The sequence below is a fragment of the Taudactylus pleione genome, unplaced genomic scaffold (genome assembly GCF_031769625.1).
Source record: "Taudactylus pleione unplaced genomic scaffold, aTauple2 ptg000913l, whole genome shotgun sequence".
Classification (NCBI taxonomy): Eukaryota; Metazoa; Chordata; class Amphibia; order Anura; family Myobatrachidae; genus Taudactylus; species Taudactylus pleione.
The window spans coordinates 1,369,234-1,384,405 of record NW_028285314.1 but is presented as its reverse complement, the minus strand read 5'-3'; the positions used below and the strand labels follow the sequence as shown (position 1 = coordinate 1,384,405).

The following is a 15,172-nucleotide window of genomic DNA, read 5'->3' as shown; positions in this document are numbered from 1 at the left end:
CCCTGAGCAGGGACGTTTCAAGAGAGGGGGTGGCCCGTGTGCAGACTCAGTGCGGGCTGCCTCCTCTGTCCGGCGGTCCCGCGGTGCAGCACTGGACGTAGATTCTGACTTTGTGTCAGAATCTGCTGTGTATGTGCGGGTCTTCGGGAAAATGGTAGCTGCCATTTTCCCAGTGATTTTTGCTGCTCTGCAGCGCCGGCTCGGTGCACTTCGGACAGGTGAGTGTAAGACTCTATGGGAGCAGGGTGTGTGGTGCACATGCTGCAACCATTATAGATATACACCCATGGCCCTGAGCCATGTACTTCTTCCACTCAGCTGGCAGAAGTGATTATGGCTATAAACAGCACTTTACGGCAGAGTTTCACAAACTTCGTCTTTACAGTGCAGGTTTTAAGGATATCCATACCTGAGTCCAGATGGTTAAATCAAATTGACTGAGGTACTAATTAGGTCACCTGTGCTCAAGCATGGATATCCTTAAAACCTGGACTGTAATGGTGGAGTTTGAGAACCTCTGCATTATGGGGAAGCCACTTGGGAGGAGCATCTGTAAAGGCTCAGATGGGTCAGAACAAAGGTTCTCAAACTCTGTCCCCAGGACCCAAACAGTGCATGTTTTCCAGGTCTCCTCACAGAATCACAAGTGAAATAATTAGCTCCACCTGTGGATCTTTTAAAATGTGTAAGCGAGTAATGAATACACATCTGTCCCTGCCAAGTGACCTGGAAAATGTGACCTATGTGGGGTCCTGACAGTGGCGGGCTGGGCCGGGGGGCAGGGTGCCATGTGTCCCCCGGGCCGCAGCGTCATGCGGGCCATGGGCAGTCTGTGTCACTGTATCACAGGCTGCACCGCGTGTGTAGCGCTGACCGGACGGAGTTTGGTCAGCGCTACACAAGTGACAGACACACGGCCGCTGGCTCCGGCAGCTGTGTGTTTGTTATGAGTGGCATTCAATGAGAGTCTGTCAGACTCTCATTAGCTGCTGCTGCTCCCACTGCAGGAGCCGCTCCATCTTCCGGCTCCCGCAGTGGGCAATGGGAGAGGCATCATGACATCATATGACGTCTCTCCCATAATGCAGAGCGGCCCGGCCCGGGAAGACAGACGGAGGAGCAGATGGCGACGGCTGGAGCGGGGATTCAGGTAAGTGTTTTTTTTTTTTTTACTACGTGTGTCTACTTTGGGGGAGGCTGGCACTACAAGGGGGAGACCACTACTGGGGGCACCACAAGGGGGGGACTACTACTAATGGGGGCAATACAAGGGGGGGACTACTACTACTGGGGGCAATACAAGGGGGGGACTACTACTACTGGGGGCACTACTACTGGGGGCACTACAAGGGGGAGACCACTACTGGGGGCACTGCAAGGGGGGGACTACTACTAATGGGGGCAATACAAGGGGGGGACTACTACTACTGGGGGCACTACAAGGGGGGAACCACTACTGGACTGGGGGCACTACAAGAGGGAGGGACTACTACTACTGGAGGCACTACAAGAGGGAGACCTCTACTGGGGGTACTACAAGGGGGAGATCACTACTGGGGGCACTACAGGGGGGGGCACTACAAGGGGGGACCACTACTGGAGATTATAACTGGGGGCACTTCAAGGGGGGGACTACAACTGGGGGGACTACTACTGGGAGCACTACAAGGGGGACTACTACTACTAGGGGCACTACAAGGGGGATGGGACAACTACTAGGGGCACTGCATAGGGGGGAGGGGACTGCTACTAGGGGCACTACATAGGGGGGAGGGGACTACCACTGGGGGCACTGCATCGAGGGACCACTGCTGGGGGCTCTATAAAAAGGGCAATACTGTGAGTACTGCATAGGGGGGAGACTACAACTGGGGCCACTATTTAAGGGGCACTGCATAAGGGTTACCAGTATGGGGGGCACTGCATGGGGTGCGGACTGCTACTGGGGGCACTATATAAGGAGCACTGCATAGGGGGTACCACTAATGGGGGCACTATATAAGGGGCTTACTACTGGGGGCACAAGGGGCACTGCACAGGGGGAATCACTACTGGGGGCACTACTGGAGGCTTGCATAAGGGGGTCCTCTCCTGGGGCACAGGGGAGCACTGCATATGGGCACCACGATAGGGCTGTCCCTAATCTTTATTTTTACTTTACATTAATCCCATATGGACCCGCCTCCTCCCTGGAACACTTGAGGGGGGGTGCCGTAGCACGCACGTTCTTCGGGCACCCTGGCTACACGCTACCCCTCTGCCAGGGCCGCCTGCATGCATTTGCCCCCAAAGCTAAAAGTTGCCAGCCAGCCCCTGGGTCCTGAGGTCCGAGGTTGAGAACCTCTGATTCAGACAATGGAACAAGTGGTGACATGCAAGTCCTGCTGCAGTACTTAGTAAATTTGACCCTCGGCTATATTTACTTAAGTGCAGGTTTTTACAAGTGGAGATGTTACCCATAGGAACCAATCATACTCTACTTATTTATCTAGCACCTTCTAGAACAGTGGTTCTCAAACTTGGTCCTCAGGACCCCACACAGGTCACATTTTCTAGGTCACCCAGCAGGTGCACAGGTGCATTCATTACTCTCTGACACAGTTTGAAAGAACCACAGGTGAAGCTAATTATTTCAATTGTGATTGTGAGGAGACCTGGAAAACATGCACTGTTTGGGGTCCTGAGGACCGAGTTTGAGAACCTGTGTTCTAGAAGATAATAGCTAGAATCTGATTGGTTGCCATGGGCAACATCTCCACCTAGACTTTAGTAAATATACCCCATTGAGCCTATTAGATCAGGTGCAGCAACATTGTTAGTACCAGCCGTAGGCATGCAAATTGTATGTGTGGTAACAGTAATAGTAATACAGCCATGTAACCTGTGTCTTTCACGTGTCTCAGGTTTTATATTACAGATATAGGTAATATTTGACTCAGCAGCTGTTGTGGAATTAAAGGTCTCATACAAAGGTTACCTACCCCTGTTTTGTATCTCTATGGTTATGGCATTTTTATTAGGTGGCGGCATGTGGTGAGAGGAGTTCTCAGGCGTGAGTGATCATTATCTGCCCCAGGTGGGGGTATTAGCAGCTGATGGGAGGGGTATAAAGGGCTGATCCCTGCACTCCTGTCCTTGTGCTGTGTGTCCTGCAGGCAGAATGGGGATGAGGTGGAGTTGGCTGCTGGTGGTTGCGCTGGTTTATGGATCAGGATTTGCCAGTGCTGGAGAGCATGTCTTGGTTAAGCGCCAGTCAGACAGTTGGTGGAGGCATTATCAGCCTGCTGAGAGGGGCTCTTCTAGAGGGTCTCATGTGGGGGCTGCTCAGCCTGTATCTGGCCTGGGGTCTCCCAGATGGGGTGCTCAGCCTGTGTCAGGATGGGGGTCCCCTGTTAGGTATGATGGGGGGGCTGCTCAGGCTAGACAGCTGGCACTACCCAGAGCTCTCCTATCAGTGTGCAGTGTGGTGAGGACACAATGGTGGTGACTGTGATGAGAGACCTGTATGGGAATGGGAAGCTGGTGAAGGCCTCAGATCTGAGCCTAGGACCCCAGTCCTGCAAACCTGGTTCCCAGAGCCCCGATACCAGTGTGGTCTTTGAGATTGGCCTTCAGGAGTGTGGAAATGGGTTACAGGTAATGCTGGACTGTACTTTGTTGGTATGACTCGTTTATTTTGCCTTGTGTTAGTGTCCCTCACCTGGCCATGGATGAGGCAGCCATTTTGTGGAGTGCTCCAGTATACAGCCTGTCCATTCTCTAGCATCTAGTGATGTGGCTGAGGCATGAGACCCTGGCTCCCAATGAATTCACAGGTTCTATGCGCTAATATGGGCAGGCCAGCGCCCTAATATGGGCAGGCCTTCAGATGGTGTAGTCACTACAGTCTATATATAAAGCATGCCGAGCAGTTACTGGATATAAAATCACGCATTTGGCACGGTCCTAACCATTCAGTGGCTCCTTCTCATGGCATATGTATGTTATTACTGACCAGCCCTGAGGCAATGACTTCTCATGCTTGGCAGAGGATTTAATTTTTCTCACTTGCTTGTCCATATCCACTGCTTGAATTGTGATGAATAACCTGCACCAATGAGGCTGTAAACTCTTCCCTACATGTATCTGATGTGGTTCCATCTGTGTTGGAATGGATTATGCTGTCAGTAGGAACATTCATGGTCCTGTTCTCCTACGCAGGATGACTCTTGTATATTTTCTATAGACCCCCCCTCCTCCTCCTCTGGAGTTATTTTAGACCCTCTTCCACTGACTCTCCTTCACACCTGCTAACTGGCCTTGTTGGGACCCAAACTTTTTCCTTCCAAGTCCCTCCATCTGTCATGGCAAAGCACTTCTGGCCTCTGTTCCTGTAAACAACTAGCTGGGAATAACTTCTGCAGACTGGGTGATAAAGAATTCTTTTTTTGTCTGACAGATAACTGCAGACTGGCTGATCTACTCAACTGCCCTGACCTACAGCCCAACATCCCCCAGAGGTGTCCCCATCACTAGGACTAACTCTGCTGTGGTTCCCATCCAGTGTTTCTACTCCCGGTGAGTCTACACCAGTGATGGGCGGCTGCATTCTAGATGGATAGGCCCTAATTTTTCAGCAGGCTAACCATCTGGTTTAGTCTCTAGAGGTATCTGGATGACAGGTTCCAAGTGGTACAAACTGGCTTAAACTAGAAAGGTGTGGCAGAAGTCTTGGCATGGGTCCTCTTGCAGGACACGAGTTAAGTTTGGATTGATTTTATTTTTTATTTTTTCCCACTAGGGGTACCTTGCCTGAGGGTCTGTAGTCTATGCTCCTGAAATGTGCAGGATAAGCTGATTCAGTAGTACAGTATAACATACTTGGTTTTTGAAGCCAAAAAACGGTTAACTTGGGGTTTTTTGTTTATAGTATGAAGCCAGATGCATTGTCAAATGGTACTGGGATGAAAGGTCTACAGTGTCTAGATGGGCAGATGGTCGACACATGAGATACTTATGGCTAAATCATACTGACTAAAGTACTAATTGTGGGGTCTATTTACTAAGCCTTGGATGGAGGTGACTCCGTTCACTTGAAGTCCCAACCAATCAGCTCCTAAATGTCATGTCACATGCTGTATCTTAAAAATGACAGGAGCTGATTGGTTAGGATTTAACATGAATGGAGTCATCTCCATCCAAGGCTTAGTAGATATACCCCTGAGTCACCAGTAGCTCAGGCATATGGATACTCTTCCATTGCAGGAAAGGAATACTGTTATATCTGAGGGTCTGTAATTTGCACTTTCAATATGACGTTCTCTTGTTATACAGCATATGATTGTGGCTGTTCCTTTATAAGATTCATTTTACCCAGTCTATAGATTCACTGCTGATATGCTGGTTTCTAGGATCTGAGGCTCTAGCCTTATTCTAAGTTTAAGCAAATCTAAAATCAGACATAACCTCTAGGATTTAATAGAGGACCAGGAAGTAATCATTATCACATAGACAAATTAAAGCAGAATTACCAACATCCAATCTAATACTGGGCCACTGCTGGTGGGCTTTATTCTGTTCTGTAGACATGGTAATGTGAGCAGTGAGGCCATCAAGCCAACATGGGTTCCGTTCCATTCCACCGCGTCCTCAGAAGAGAGGCTGTCCTTCTGCTTGCAGCTGATGACTGGTAAGTGAGGTGGTGGCTATGATGGTGCTGGGTCTGGTTTGGTCTCTAACCCTCTGATTACCTTACAGATGACTGGAGCGCTCCCAGACCTTCCTCTGTCTTCCAGCTGGGGGACATGTTCTACATAGAGGCCTCTGTGGACACTCAGAACCACGTCCCTATGATGCTATTTGTGGATGGATGTGTGGCCACGCTGTCTCCTGATGTCCGGTCTGACCCTCACTATGACATCATTGCCTACAATGGGTATGTTATACCAGTGACTGTCCAGCTGCTGTGGTCATGGCTCCACGTTCTGCTAAATCTGTGTCCTATTGTGCAGGTGCCTGGTGGATGGTAAACAAGAAGATTCCTCTTCTGCCTTCACATCCCCAAGGACCCAGCTAAGCCAGCTCCGCTTCATGGTTGATGCTTTCCGGTTCACTGGGACCGATGTCTCTTTGGTGAGAATTGGGATTAGATGGGCCTATACCTGATCTATGGTAGATAATGCTGACAAGTGTTCATGTTCCATCCTAGTAGCTGTATACATTTAGGCCTATAGTCTTTCCTGTGTCATGAGTATTATCTCTCTCCCTCCCCAGATCTTTATCACTTGTTCTCTGAGAGCTGCTGCAGCCACTCAGGTCCCAGATCCCATGCACAAGGCCTGTTCCTACATGAAGGTGTCCAGCAGGTGAGTTTGTTGTAATGTAGCTTCTATACATCTTGCACTTACAGCAATCAAGGAATATAAATATTGTGAGGAACTTGTTACTATACAGTTACATCCGGTTTTATCTGAGGCATAAGTATTCATCAGCAAACCAAATGCTGACCTATATTAAACATTAGTTTGTAACTGTAAGCAGCCATTTTGTGAGCAGCCTGTGTTCTCATAAGCTATATTCAGCCCACAAAATGGCTGCAGAGATCACACTGTATCTTAGTGTAGCTACGATGTGCTGTGTTCCCTGTAACTGACCATCAGACACAAGGACTCCCACCACTCTACCACCCTTAACTGAGCAGTATGAGACTGTAATGTGCGCTGTCTAACTAGCCCGGGGCCTGGTTTGTCTCCTTAGCTGGATGGCTGTGGATGGTCCCAACTCAATCTGCCAATGCTGTGACTCTGGCAACTGTGCTGCTCAGAGCAGGAGCCTGGGACCAGTCTACGGGAGACCCAGAGGAATTGGCAAAAGAGAAGTTGCAGATGGTGAGTTCTGTACCTGATTCTTACATTGGAAATGGCTGCCTATGCCGGGTTATTTACACGAAGCATGGTAACTTTATCTCTGGAACATTATTTAAACCTAATCACACTCCACACTAGTGTATGGACAAGTGTGGTTGCTTATGTTCCAACATTTAGATTCCACCAGTAAGTGTCTGCTCAGCTATGCATCTTGAACATGATTTGGGGAGATGAAGTTGCAGCTTGAAATCTTCCCAAAAAGCTCATCTGAATACTGATTAAAGCTAGAAGATTGGATCCTTGAGGCATTTGGAGTTGTTTGGAGACTATTCCAGAGTCTGCGTTGCTGTCAATATGATTTGCTTTTCATTTGGTTTTTACACTGTGCAACTAAGGCAATGGGCCCAATACTTTACCCTCCCCCCGGCTGTCCTGAGTGCACCCCAGGCTAGACATGCATTTTTTTGGGCTTGGGTGTCACTTACAGAAGATGGTATTCTCTCCTGCAGGCCCTGCTACAGAAGAACATGGATCAGCGACTTTGGGTCCTCTGCTGGTGGTTGGAGCAGAACGTGTCCAGGCTTCCAGAACAGTGGCAGAGTCCGGGCACCTAGAGCAGTGGGTGCTGGTGGCCATTGTGTCTGTCAGTCTGGTTATGTTACTTGGCTTTTTTGCTCTGACTGTAAAACGCATTGTGAAGAGACATGCTCGTGTACAGGCTGCAGGGAAATAAAATGCTTCACCAAGTCTTAATTCTTGTGTAATATTGTATGATGGGTTCAAACAAAGCAAAAATGGTTTTATTGTCCTAGTACTGGCTTCATATAATCGCTGCTGTCAGTGTTGGCTTAGATGCAGCATAGACCCAAACCTTCAACAATGATCAAGGTTGTAGTCTGTGGGTCGGCTCCTGAGGCTCTGTGCTGTCTTCTCCTGACCACACCATTCACCTCTAGGCAAGCACTGTCCAATTTAAAACTAAGTTGGTGGTATGGGTCTATTGCTGGCTTTGTGTAATCCCTGTAGGCAGTGCAAAATCTGCAACAATATCCAGCAACTTGTGTGTTTTTGGTCATAGCTACATTCACACAATTATCAGTGTTGTAGCCAGCAGAACACTGCGGTGCTTGTACATTGGGCTAACAGTGGTTCTGTCCTTTGCAATCTTTTTAACTTGGACACTAGCATGTATAGATGGTGGCCCCAGCATGTTTTTCAAAAACCATTGCAGACATACAATTGGTAAAGTGCTGGTGCTAGCTGCAACATCCAAGACAACAATGAGTGTTATGTTTAGCAGAGTGGTTCTTAACTGTGACCCAGTGGGTAATGTTTCAGGCTTTCTGCCTGTGGGATAACTGACTTGGCAACATAGATTTAACTTGGTGTGTCATTAAAGAAACTACCCATGACTGGTCAGTGGTACCTGGGGACTGGAGGTGAGTATTGGCAGAGGTGTGTGTGTGATGGAGGTCAGTCCATGCAATTAACTTAAACAGGGGATGCAGTTTAAACAAGGTTATTGTGGCAGGTACACAATGCAGTAATTGTGTAATAGGTCCTGCCAGGAATACATTAGTGCAGGTGGTGTGCGGTACCTGGAGCGCACACCTGTACATACACTCAGTGCAGTGTAATGTAATCTGTGACAGTGGTAATACACGGGCTCTATTGTGTCTGTGCAGTGTCGCCCTCAAGGAGACACCCAGGGGCAGGTCCTTGTCTCATGGAGGGCAGAGGAGAAAGACGAGACGTGCTTTGGGTATAAGGGACAGACTCCTGGGTACCCTGCAGCAGAGGAGATGGCACTGAGTGTTCTCTAACACTGAGAACCCCTCATAGCTCTATGTAATACAGGGCTCAACAAAATTTTGTAAAATCTGGGAGCCAGACCATCGTCCATTGCCAAAATATATGAAAGCTTATATAGACACCACACATGCCCTTTCAGTGCTCCTCCCCCCCCCCCCCCCCACCCCCATACAATCAAATCACCACACATGTCTCTATAATGGTCATCTGATTCTGCAACATGCCCATACCAGCCCCTTGTAATAGTACCCCCAGTAGTAAGCCCCATGTAATAGTGTTGCGTGAACACAAAATAAGAATACGTACCTTAAGCCCCGACCCTCTGCCGTCCGCCGCTCTTTGGAACTATGGGGGAGACGTCATGATGTCTCTCCCATAGTGCCCGTGGGGGGAGCCAGAGGCTGGAGCTCAGGAGTGAGCTCTGGCTGCAGGGAGTTGGGTACCTGCTGGTAAAATTTCAGAAGGTGCCCGGCAAATGGAGCATCCCTGTGGTGGGGGGGACACCCTTGGAAAACTCACTTGCCAGGACTATAATCTTAGTCGCCGTGACTTGTTGAGCCCTGATTTAATATACTGCAATCAGGCTAAACTGGAAGTGTGTGTGTGTGTGTGTGTGTGTATATATATATATATATATATATATATATATATATCTCTATCACACATTCGCTCTAAAAAAAAAAAAACTGTTTAGTTGCCCATTTTATATAGTTCTAAATAGAGATGTGTGCTGACCCCAATATTTTTTTTTTTTTTGGGATCTGTATCTCCCCTGGTTTTGGATTTGTATTTTTTCCAAAAATGACAAACAGCTAAACCCACATAATTTGGGCCTATTTTTGTTTATACAGTAATATTAACCTTAATCATTTTCAGGCATTTGTCACCACCTCACAATATTAATTTCACACCAATATTGGCCAAAGGCTGCAGTGGGCTGGCTAAAGTAAGCAACAGAGCAGCAGCACAAACGCACGGCAGCTTAAAAAAAAAAAATGTCAGACATCTATGAAACATTGCCACACAGCAGTGGCAGACAGGATGGCAGTTTAATGAACTATAATAATGTCAGTCGGCAATGTCCCAAATTGTGCCAAATGTAAAGGAAAGAGGTGCAAGATGGTATTGTCCCTCCCACCCACTCTTATGTGGGGTATTAAAAAGGACATGCACAGTTTAACAAACCAAGCACTTTAGTGACTAGGACGGACACTTTCGTGGCTGAACTCCTTGGTTTGTTTGGGCCCCCACAAAGCATTTTTTCTAAGGACTACCTTCAATTAGTGGTGGAGATTGCATGTGCTGGTCCAAATTGCTGGTAGCAGATACTGGTCTGCTTGTTACAATTTCACAAATGATTATAATTTTGTTAAACAAATTGCATGAACTTGCTACAAATGAAGTAACAGGGAGGGAGGTGCTTAGATGGTTAACATCCCTTCCTTTGCTAACTTTGGCTTTACAAATGGAACAGATGCCTTAACAACTGTTGTCTAAATTTTAGATTAAAATAATTCCACACCAAAGATGTGGCTTTTCTGGCTTTCTTTTTTTCCTAATCATGGGCAAGAACTGCTGCCACGGGTGGCTGATTTACGCAGACCACATCCTCCTCAGCATCAGATAGGACACAAATTTCCCCCTCATCCTCCTTTTGCACTTCCTCCACACTATACTCCTGGCCATGATCTGCTGTGAAACTGGGTGACATCTGTTATACTTCCTCTATCAAAAGACTGTTTAATAGTCAGTTATATATATATATATTATATATATATATATATATATATATATATATATATATATATATACATACACTACTACTACTAGTAGTAGTCTTCTTGGTCCCTTTCTGGGATGAAGATCCACCCACAGCAGCTGCAACAACAGGCGTAGCACTCAAGGATCCTTCTGAGGAATCACGGATAGTAGAGGAGTCAGTCATGCTTATGAAATTGGATGCACCAGGACTACTTTTGATCACGAATGAGGATTATGATGATGATGATGCAGGTGTTGGTGGTGGAGATTGCAGGTGCTTGGAATCAGATAGAAGGGAGCAGCTAGGTGACACTGGACTGATTATTGTTTTTTTTTTTGGTCCCCAAAGTTTTAGAATTTGAAATACTCTTTCCAATTTGATGAATGCGCTGCATGTGACATAACAGGGAGGAGGTTCCAAGATGGTTAAGGTCCTTATCTCTACTCACGGTTACTTGGCAATGGTTACAAATGGCTTGGTAAAGGTTGTCCGAATTTGGGTGGAAATAATTCCACACAATTAAGTGGATTTTTTGGTCCTTTGCCCAGGCATGGCAACAATGGGATTTTTCCCACCATGGGCAACAACTGTTGTCTGATTTACAGTTTTTACACAAACATCCTCACAATCAACATCTTCATGATCCTTGTTATCGCCAACTAGATCAATATCCTCCTCGTGCAATTCCACAGAAGCATCCTTGATTTCTATGTTAGAAGGCACACAAATGGTGGAAGGAGGATCCTCTTCAAGTGCAGTATTGCTAGAAAGGTCAGGTCAACACATGGCAACAGCGGACACACTTGGACTCTCCTCGGGGATTTGTAATTTTTCAGAACACACAGTTGGTTCCAGTGTCTTACACATATTAACAATTTAAATTTTTTTTGTACCTCTCCTGAAAGCAGAGGGGCTTAAATTATCATTAGAACCATCAGTCATCATAACTACAGGCCAATGCCTTATCCTTTCCTTGCCACTTTGTGTAGTAAATGGCATATTGCCAGTTTTTTGTTTCTCTAAAGCTGGTTTAGCTTTACATTTTTTTTTGCTTTAACAGGGTAAAAGTTGATTTTTTTTTATTTATTTTTTAGCCTGACTTAAGCCCTGGTACATCAACCTTCATAGATGATGTTGATGGCCTTTTATTGTCATCATGGTTGCTGCAGGCAGCTACAAGACTGGTATGTCAATTCTGCTCTCCGGTCATGTGACTGTCCTCCATACTCACTGCGCACACAGCCACACACAAATTTTTTGAAATTTTTTTGGAACACTGGGGTGAACCCCTGAAGGAGACAGCAGCCCCTTGACTGACAGCAGCACAGCACCCCTGCGCACCTACGGCGATAACAGGTGAGGCTAACGCGCACACAAAAAAAATTGTTTATTTTTTTTGGCTAGTAGCCCCTTGAGTGACAGCACCCCTTTTTTTAACACTGGGGTGAACCCCTGAAAGAGGCAGCAGCCCCTTAACAGACAGCAGCACAGCACCCCTGCACTGATGACAAGTGAGGCTAACACCCAAACATTTTTTTTTTTCCACACTGGGGGTGGGTGAAGAGCATCCCTGAAGAACAGAGCACCCCCTGGTCAACACAGCACTACAGCCAGCCAGCCCCTATGGACAGGACAACAGCCAGCCAGCCTCTCTATAGACAACAGTCAGCCAGCCCTTATGGACAGGACAACAGCCAACCCCTATGCACAGTGTCAGCGTGCAACAACAGCACAGATCACAGATCCCAGCTCCCTCCCTCCTCCCTCTTCACTCACCAAAGCTGGAATGCAAAAATGGCGGTGATCACGGGACCATTATAGAATCCAAAACCCGTAAGAATCCGACATTGGGATGATGATGTTTTGCCTCTTTTTCAGATCCGAGTCAGGTGGGAAAACTCGAGCCGACTCGGATCTGTTTCGGATCCCGGTAGTTCGGGTGGGTTCGGATCACTGATATCCAAACTTGCTCATCCCTAGTTACAAATGACAGTTAGGAGCTGATTGGTTGGTACTTTATCTTTCTCCACTTTATCTCTCTCCAAGGCTTAGTGAAAAGACCCGTAAGTTCTTTAAGGGGTCTGGACCCACTAGTAGATAACAGGCACTACGGTTCCTCGTGAAAAATATAAAGTTACATATAAGCACATAAAAAATTCATGTTCTTAAATCCTCCATGACTGTCATTAATCTTTAGGGGTCTTTCATAGAGCAGTGATTAGTCCTGTTTAGCTAAAAATAGGGCTTTTCACTGCTTTCGGCGACTGAGAGAGGGGGTTACCATGGAGGTTATTCCTTCTCCTGTGGCACCACCACTTCATGTATGAATCGCATCACCATACTTTTGTATGGTGAGCGCAATTCATAAAAGAACGGAAAGGTCAGCTGTCCGTTCCTCTCCTGAGTACAGATTCGCCATCTCCGGATGGCGTAATCCGTACCGCGAGCCGAACAGAGCAGGGAAGCTGCATACCTGCCTGCTGTCTGGCCGGTGCTTGCCCCGCCCCCTTTTCCCTGCATCCATTGCAGCAGGTCTGACCTGTTGCTCTCAGACGCCGGTGCATGCGCAGTGAGAATACAGACCTATCAGGCTCCCAATACGTCTGTATTCTCACTGCGTCCAGGAATCACGGAGGGACCAGACACCGCCCGAAGACGTCGGACACGTAAGTCTAAATGAATGGCTACTAAATATTAGAGATGTTTCAGTTTTACTTGCATATGTTCGGATCTCAAAAACGGCATCATATTGGCTATCCGGCTGTCACGTGTTTTGGATAGCCAACAAGAGAAATCCGAATTTCAATAATTTGGCGACAAGAACCGAATGAAACCGAACCCGCACATCTCTACTAAATATCACTATATATCGCATCGATGTGATATATTTCAGTAGCCACTTCATGTTCTACATGAATAGACCCCATAGTCCCAAAGTTGGCTGAGTAGAGACAGGAATAAAATACCACATAAGTTACAGTATATACTGTAGCTCTTCCTTCCCTTTAACGTCTAAGAGAAACCTCCCATACTGTCCTACATGACATAAGTAGACAACACAGGAAACATATGGCTGCCATGTATCCAAGGAAAGGATCTGGTCATCTATGTCCTCTTCCCTCCATGATAGTGGCCATGAGCAAATGGCAGGCAGCCAAGCAATATATGAAATGGAGGGTGCGCTAAGTATAATCACCGATACAAGTGCAAATGATGGTAACAAGAGAAATTGAATGACGGAGAACCTACATATAATCCCACAACCAGAAGACTGTGGCCCTCATTTAGAGGCGATCGCAAGAAGCGATCGCTCTCTATGAATGAGGGCATGTGCTGGTGTTTTCTAAGTGCGGCCTCCTGGTCGCAAAGCTAAGCTGTGGGTTACCACCCACAGCTTAGCTTGCGACCAGGGTGATGGTCGCGATGGTCATCACCATCGCGACCATCGGGGCTTACGACGAGACCCTCTGTTTGAGCAGGAAGCTCCCCACTGACATCATTGATTATGTCAGTGCGGCAGCCCACAAAACAGCAGGCATTCGCATGGGAATGCCTCCATTTTGGAAACCACCCCCCCGCCCCGTCTACAAAATGGGGGCAGCTGTCGATCAACATCGACAGCCGTCCCTTTTGTAGAGAGCTCCGGAGCGAGAGATTTTCTCTCTCGCTCCGGGGCTTGCCCGTGCGCAGTGCGGCTGCTGCGCGTGCGCAGACCTTAACATCGAGTCGGTTGCGAGCGCATCGGCGCTCGCGACCGACTCTGAATGAAGTTCCGTCTCTGGGAAAAGCAGGAAGAGATGACCTGCTAAAGCCTGAGCCCTGCTCGCCCAGGTTCTCCCTACCGCTCATGTAGCCTTTACCGCTCCTGGCAACGTACGTCTGATCTCCATGTAGGCGGCATTATGACATCTCTGATCCTGCCTGCAAAAATCTCCTCGGATGGTGGTTGTCAGTGATGAGTCCCTACATGAAGAACCAACAACTGATCCGTCTTTCTGATTTCTGTCACCTGTGAAAGATGCACAGAGATTGCCCCATTCAGAACCAGAGAATGCGAACATTTATATCAGCAGAACCTATGGTGTTGATAGGTGTCAGCGGTGTGTGACGGAGGTCAGTCCACGCTATGAATCGCTTAACCAGGGATTGGCTTATTAATCCGGTAGAGCACAGGATCCGGTCTACACAGGGTTATTGCAGCAGGAATACAATGCAGGAACATATAGTATAACAGGTCCAGCCAGGAGCAGGTTATCACAGTTTGGGCTCTATTTACTACAATCCGCATTGGGCTTGTGAATTTCATTGCGAATTCAGGCAATATCACAGGGATTTACTAAAAATCCCTTGCAGGGAAGGGAGCTTGTGGTAAAGCTCTGTCCCTGCGAATCCCCTCCGCAGTCTTATCACGGTAATTTCGCAAAAAATACTGTGACAAGTGCCCGCTCATGCGCCGACCAGCTGCCGCTGCTACCCGGCCCCTGGCACTAAACCCCGCCCCCCACGGTCACAGGCCCCCCCCACGCCCCTCCTCCCTTAATTGCACTTACGTGCATGATCCGGGCTCCGGTCAGCTGACATCCCATACTGCACTGGGACCCGGTCACCTGATGACCGGGCCACAGCACAGTATGGGAGACCAGCTGACCGGAGCGAGGACATCACCGGAGCCCCTAACTCCGGTCCCTGTTTTTTTTTTTTGCAGTGATCAGTGTGTGGTCTGTGTAGCAGTGAATCAGCGTGTGGTCTGTTT

The 15,172-nt window shown here is 47.6% G+C and overlaps 1 protein-coding gene across 2 annotated transcripts; it reads left to right on the top strand.

Moving 5' to 3' along the window:
* The first annotated feature begins 1,104 nt into the window (after nucleotides 1-1,104).
* On the top strand, nucleotides 1,105-7,611 carry LOC148473757 (zona pellucida sperm-binding protein 3-like). Of its 2 annotated transcripts, none has more exons than XM_088459548.1 (8): nucleotides 1,105-1,150; nucleotides 4,439-4,557; nucleotides 5,565-5,668; nucleotides 5,737-5,914; nucleotides 5,991-6,111; nucleotides 6,253-6,344; nucleotides 6,736-6,866; nucleotides 7,355-7,611. In XM_088459548.1, exons 1-8 carry the CDS (start codon nucleotides 1,124-1,126, stop codon nucleotides 7,576-7,578), a joined length of 996 nt encoding a protein of 331 aa, XP_088315674.1. In that variant the 5' UTR covers nucleotides 1,105-1,123; the 3' UTR covers nucleotides 7,579-7,611. The 2 variants fall into 2 exon arrangements, with proteins under 2 accessions (XP_088315674.1, XP_088315673.1); XM_088459547.1 differs by lacking the exon at nucleotides 1,105-1,150 and adding an exon at nucleotides 3,155-3,636.
* Nucleotides 7,612-15,172: the final 7,561 nt, after the last annotated feature.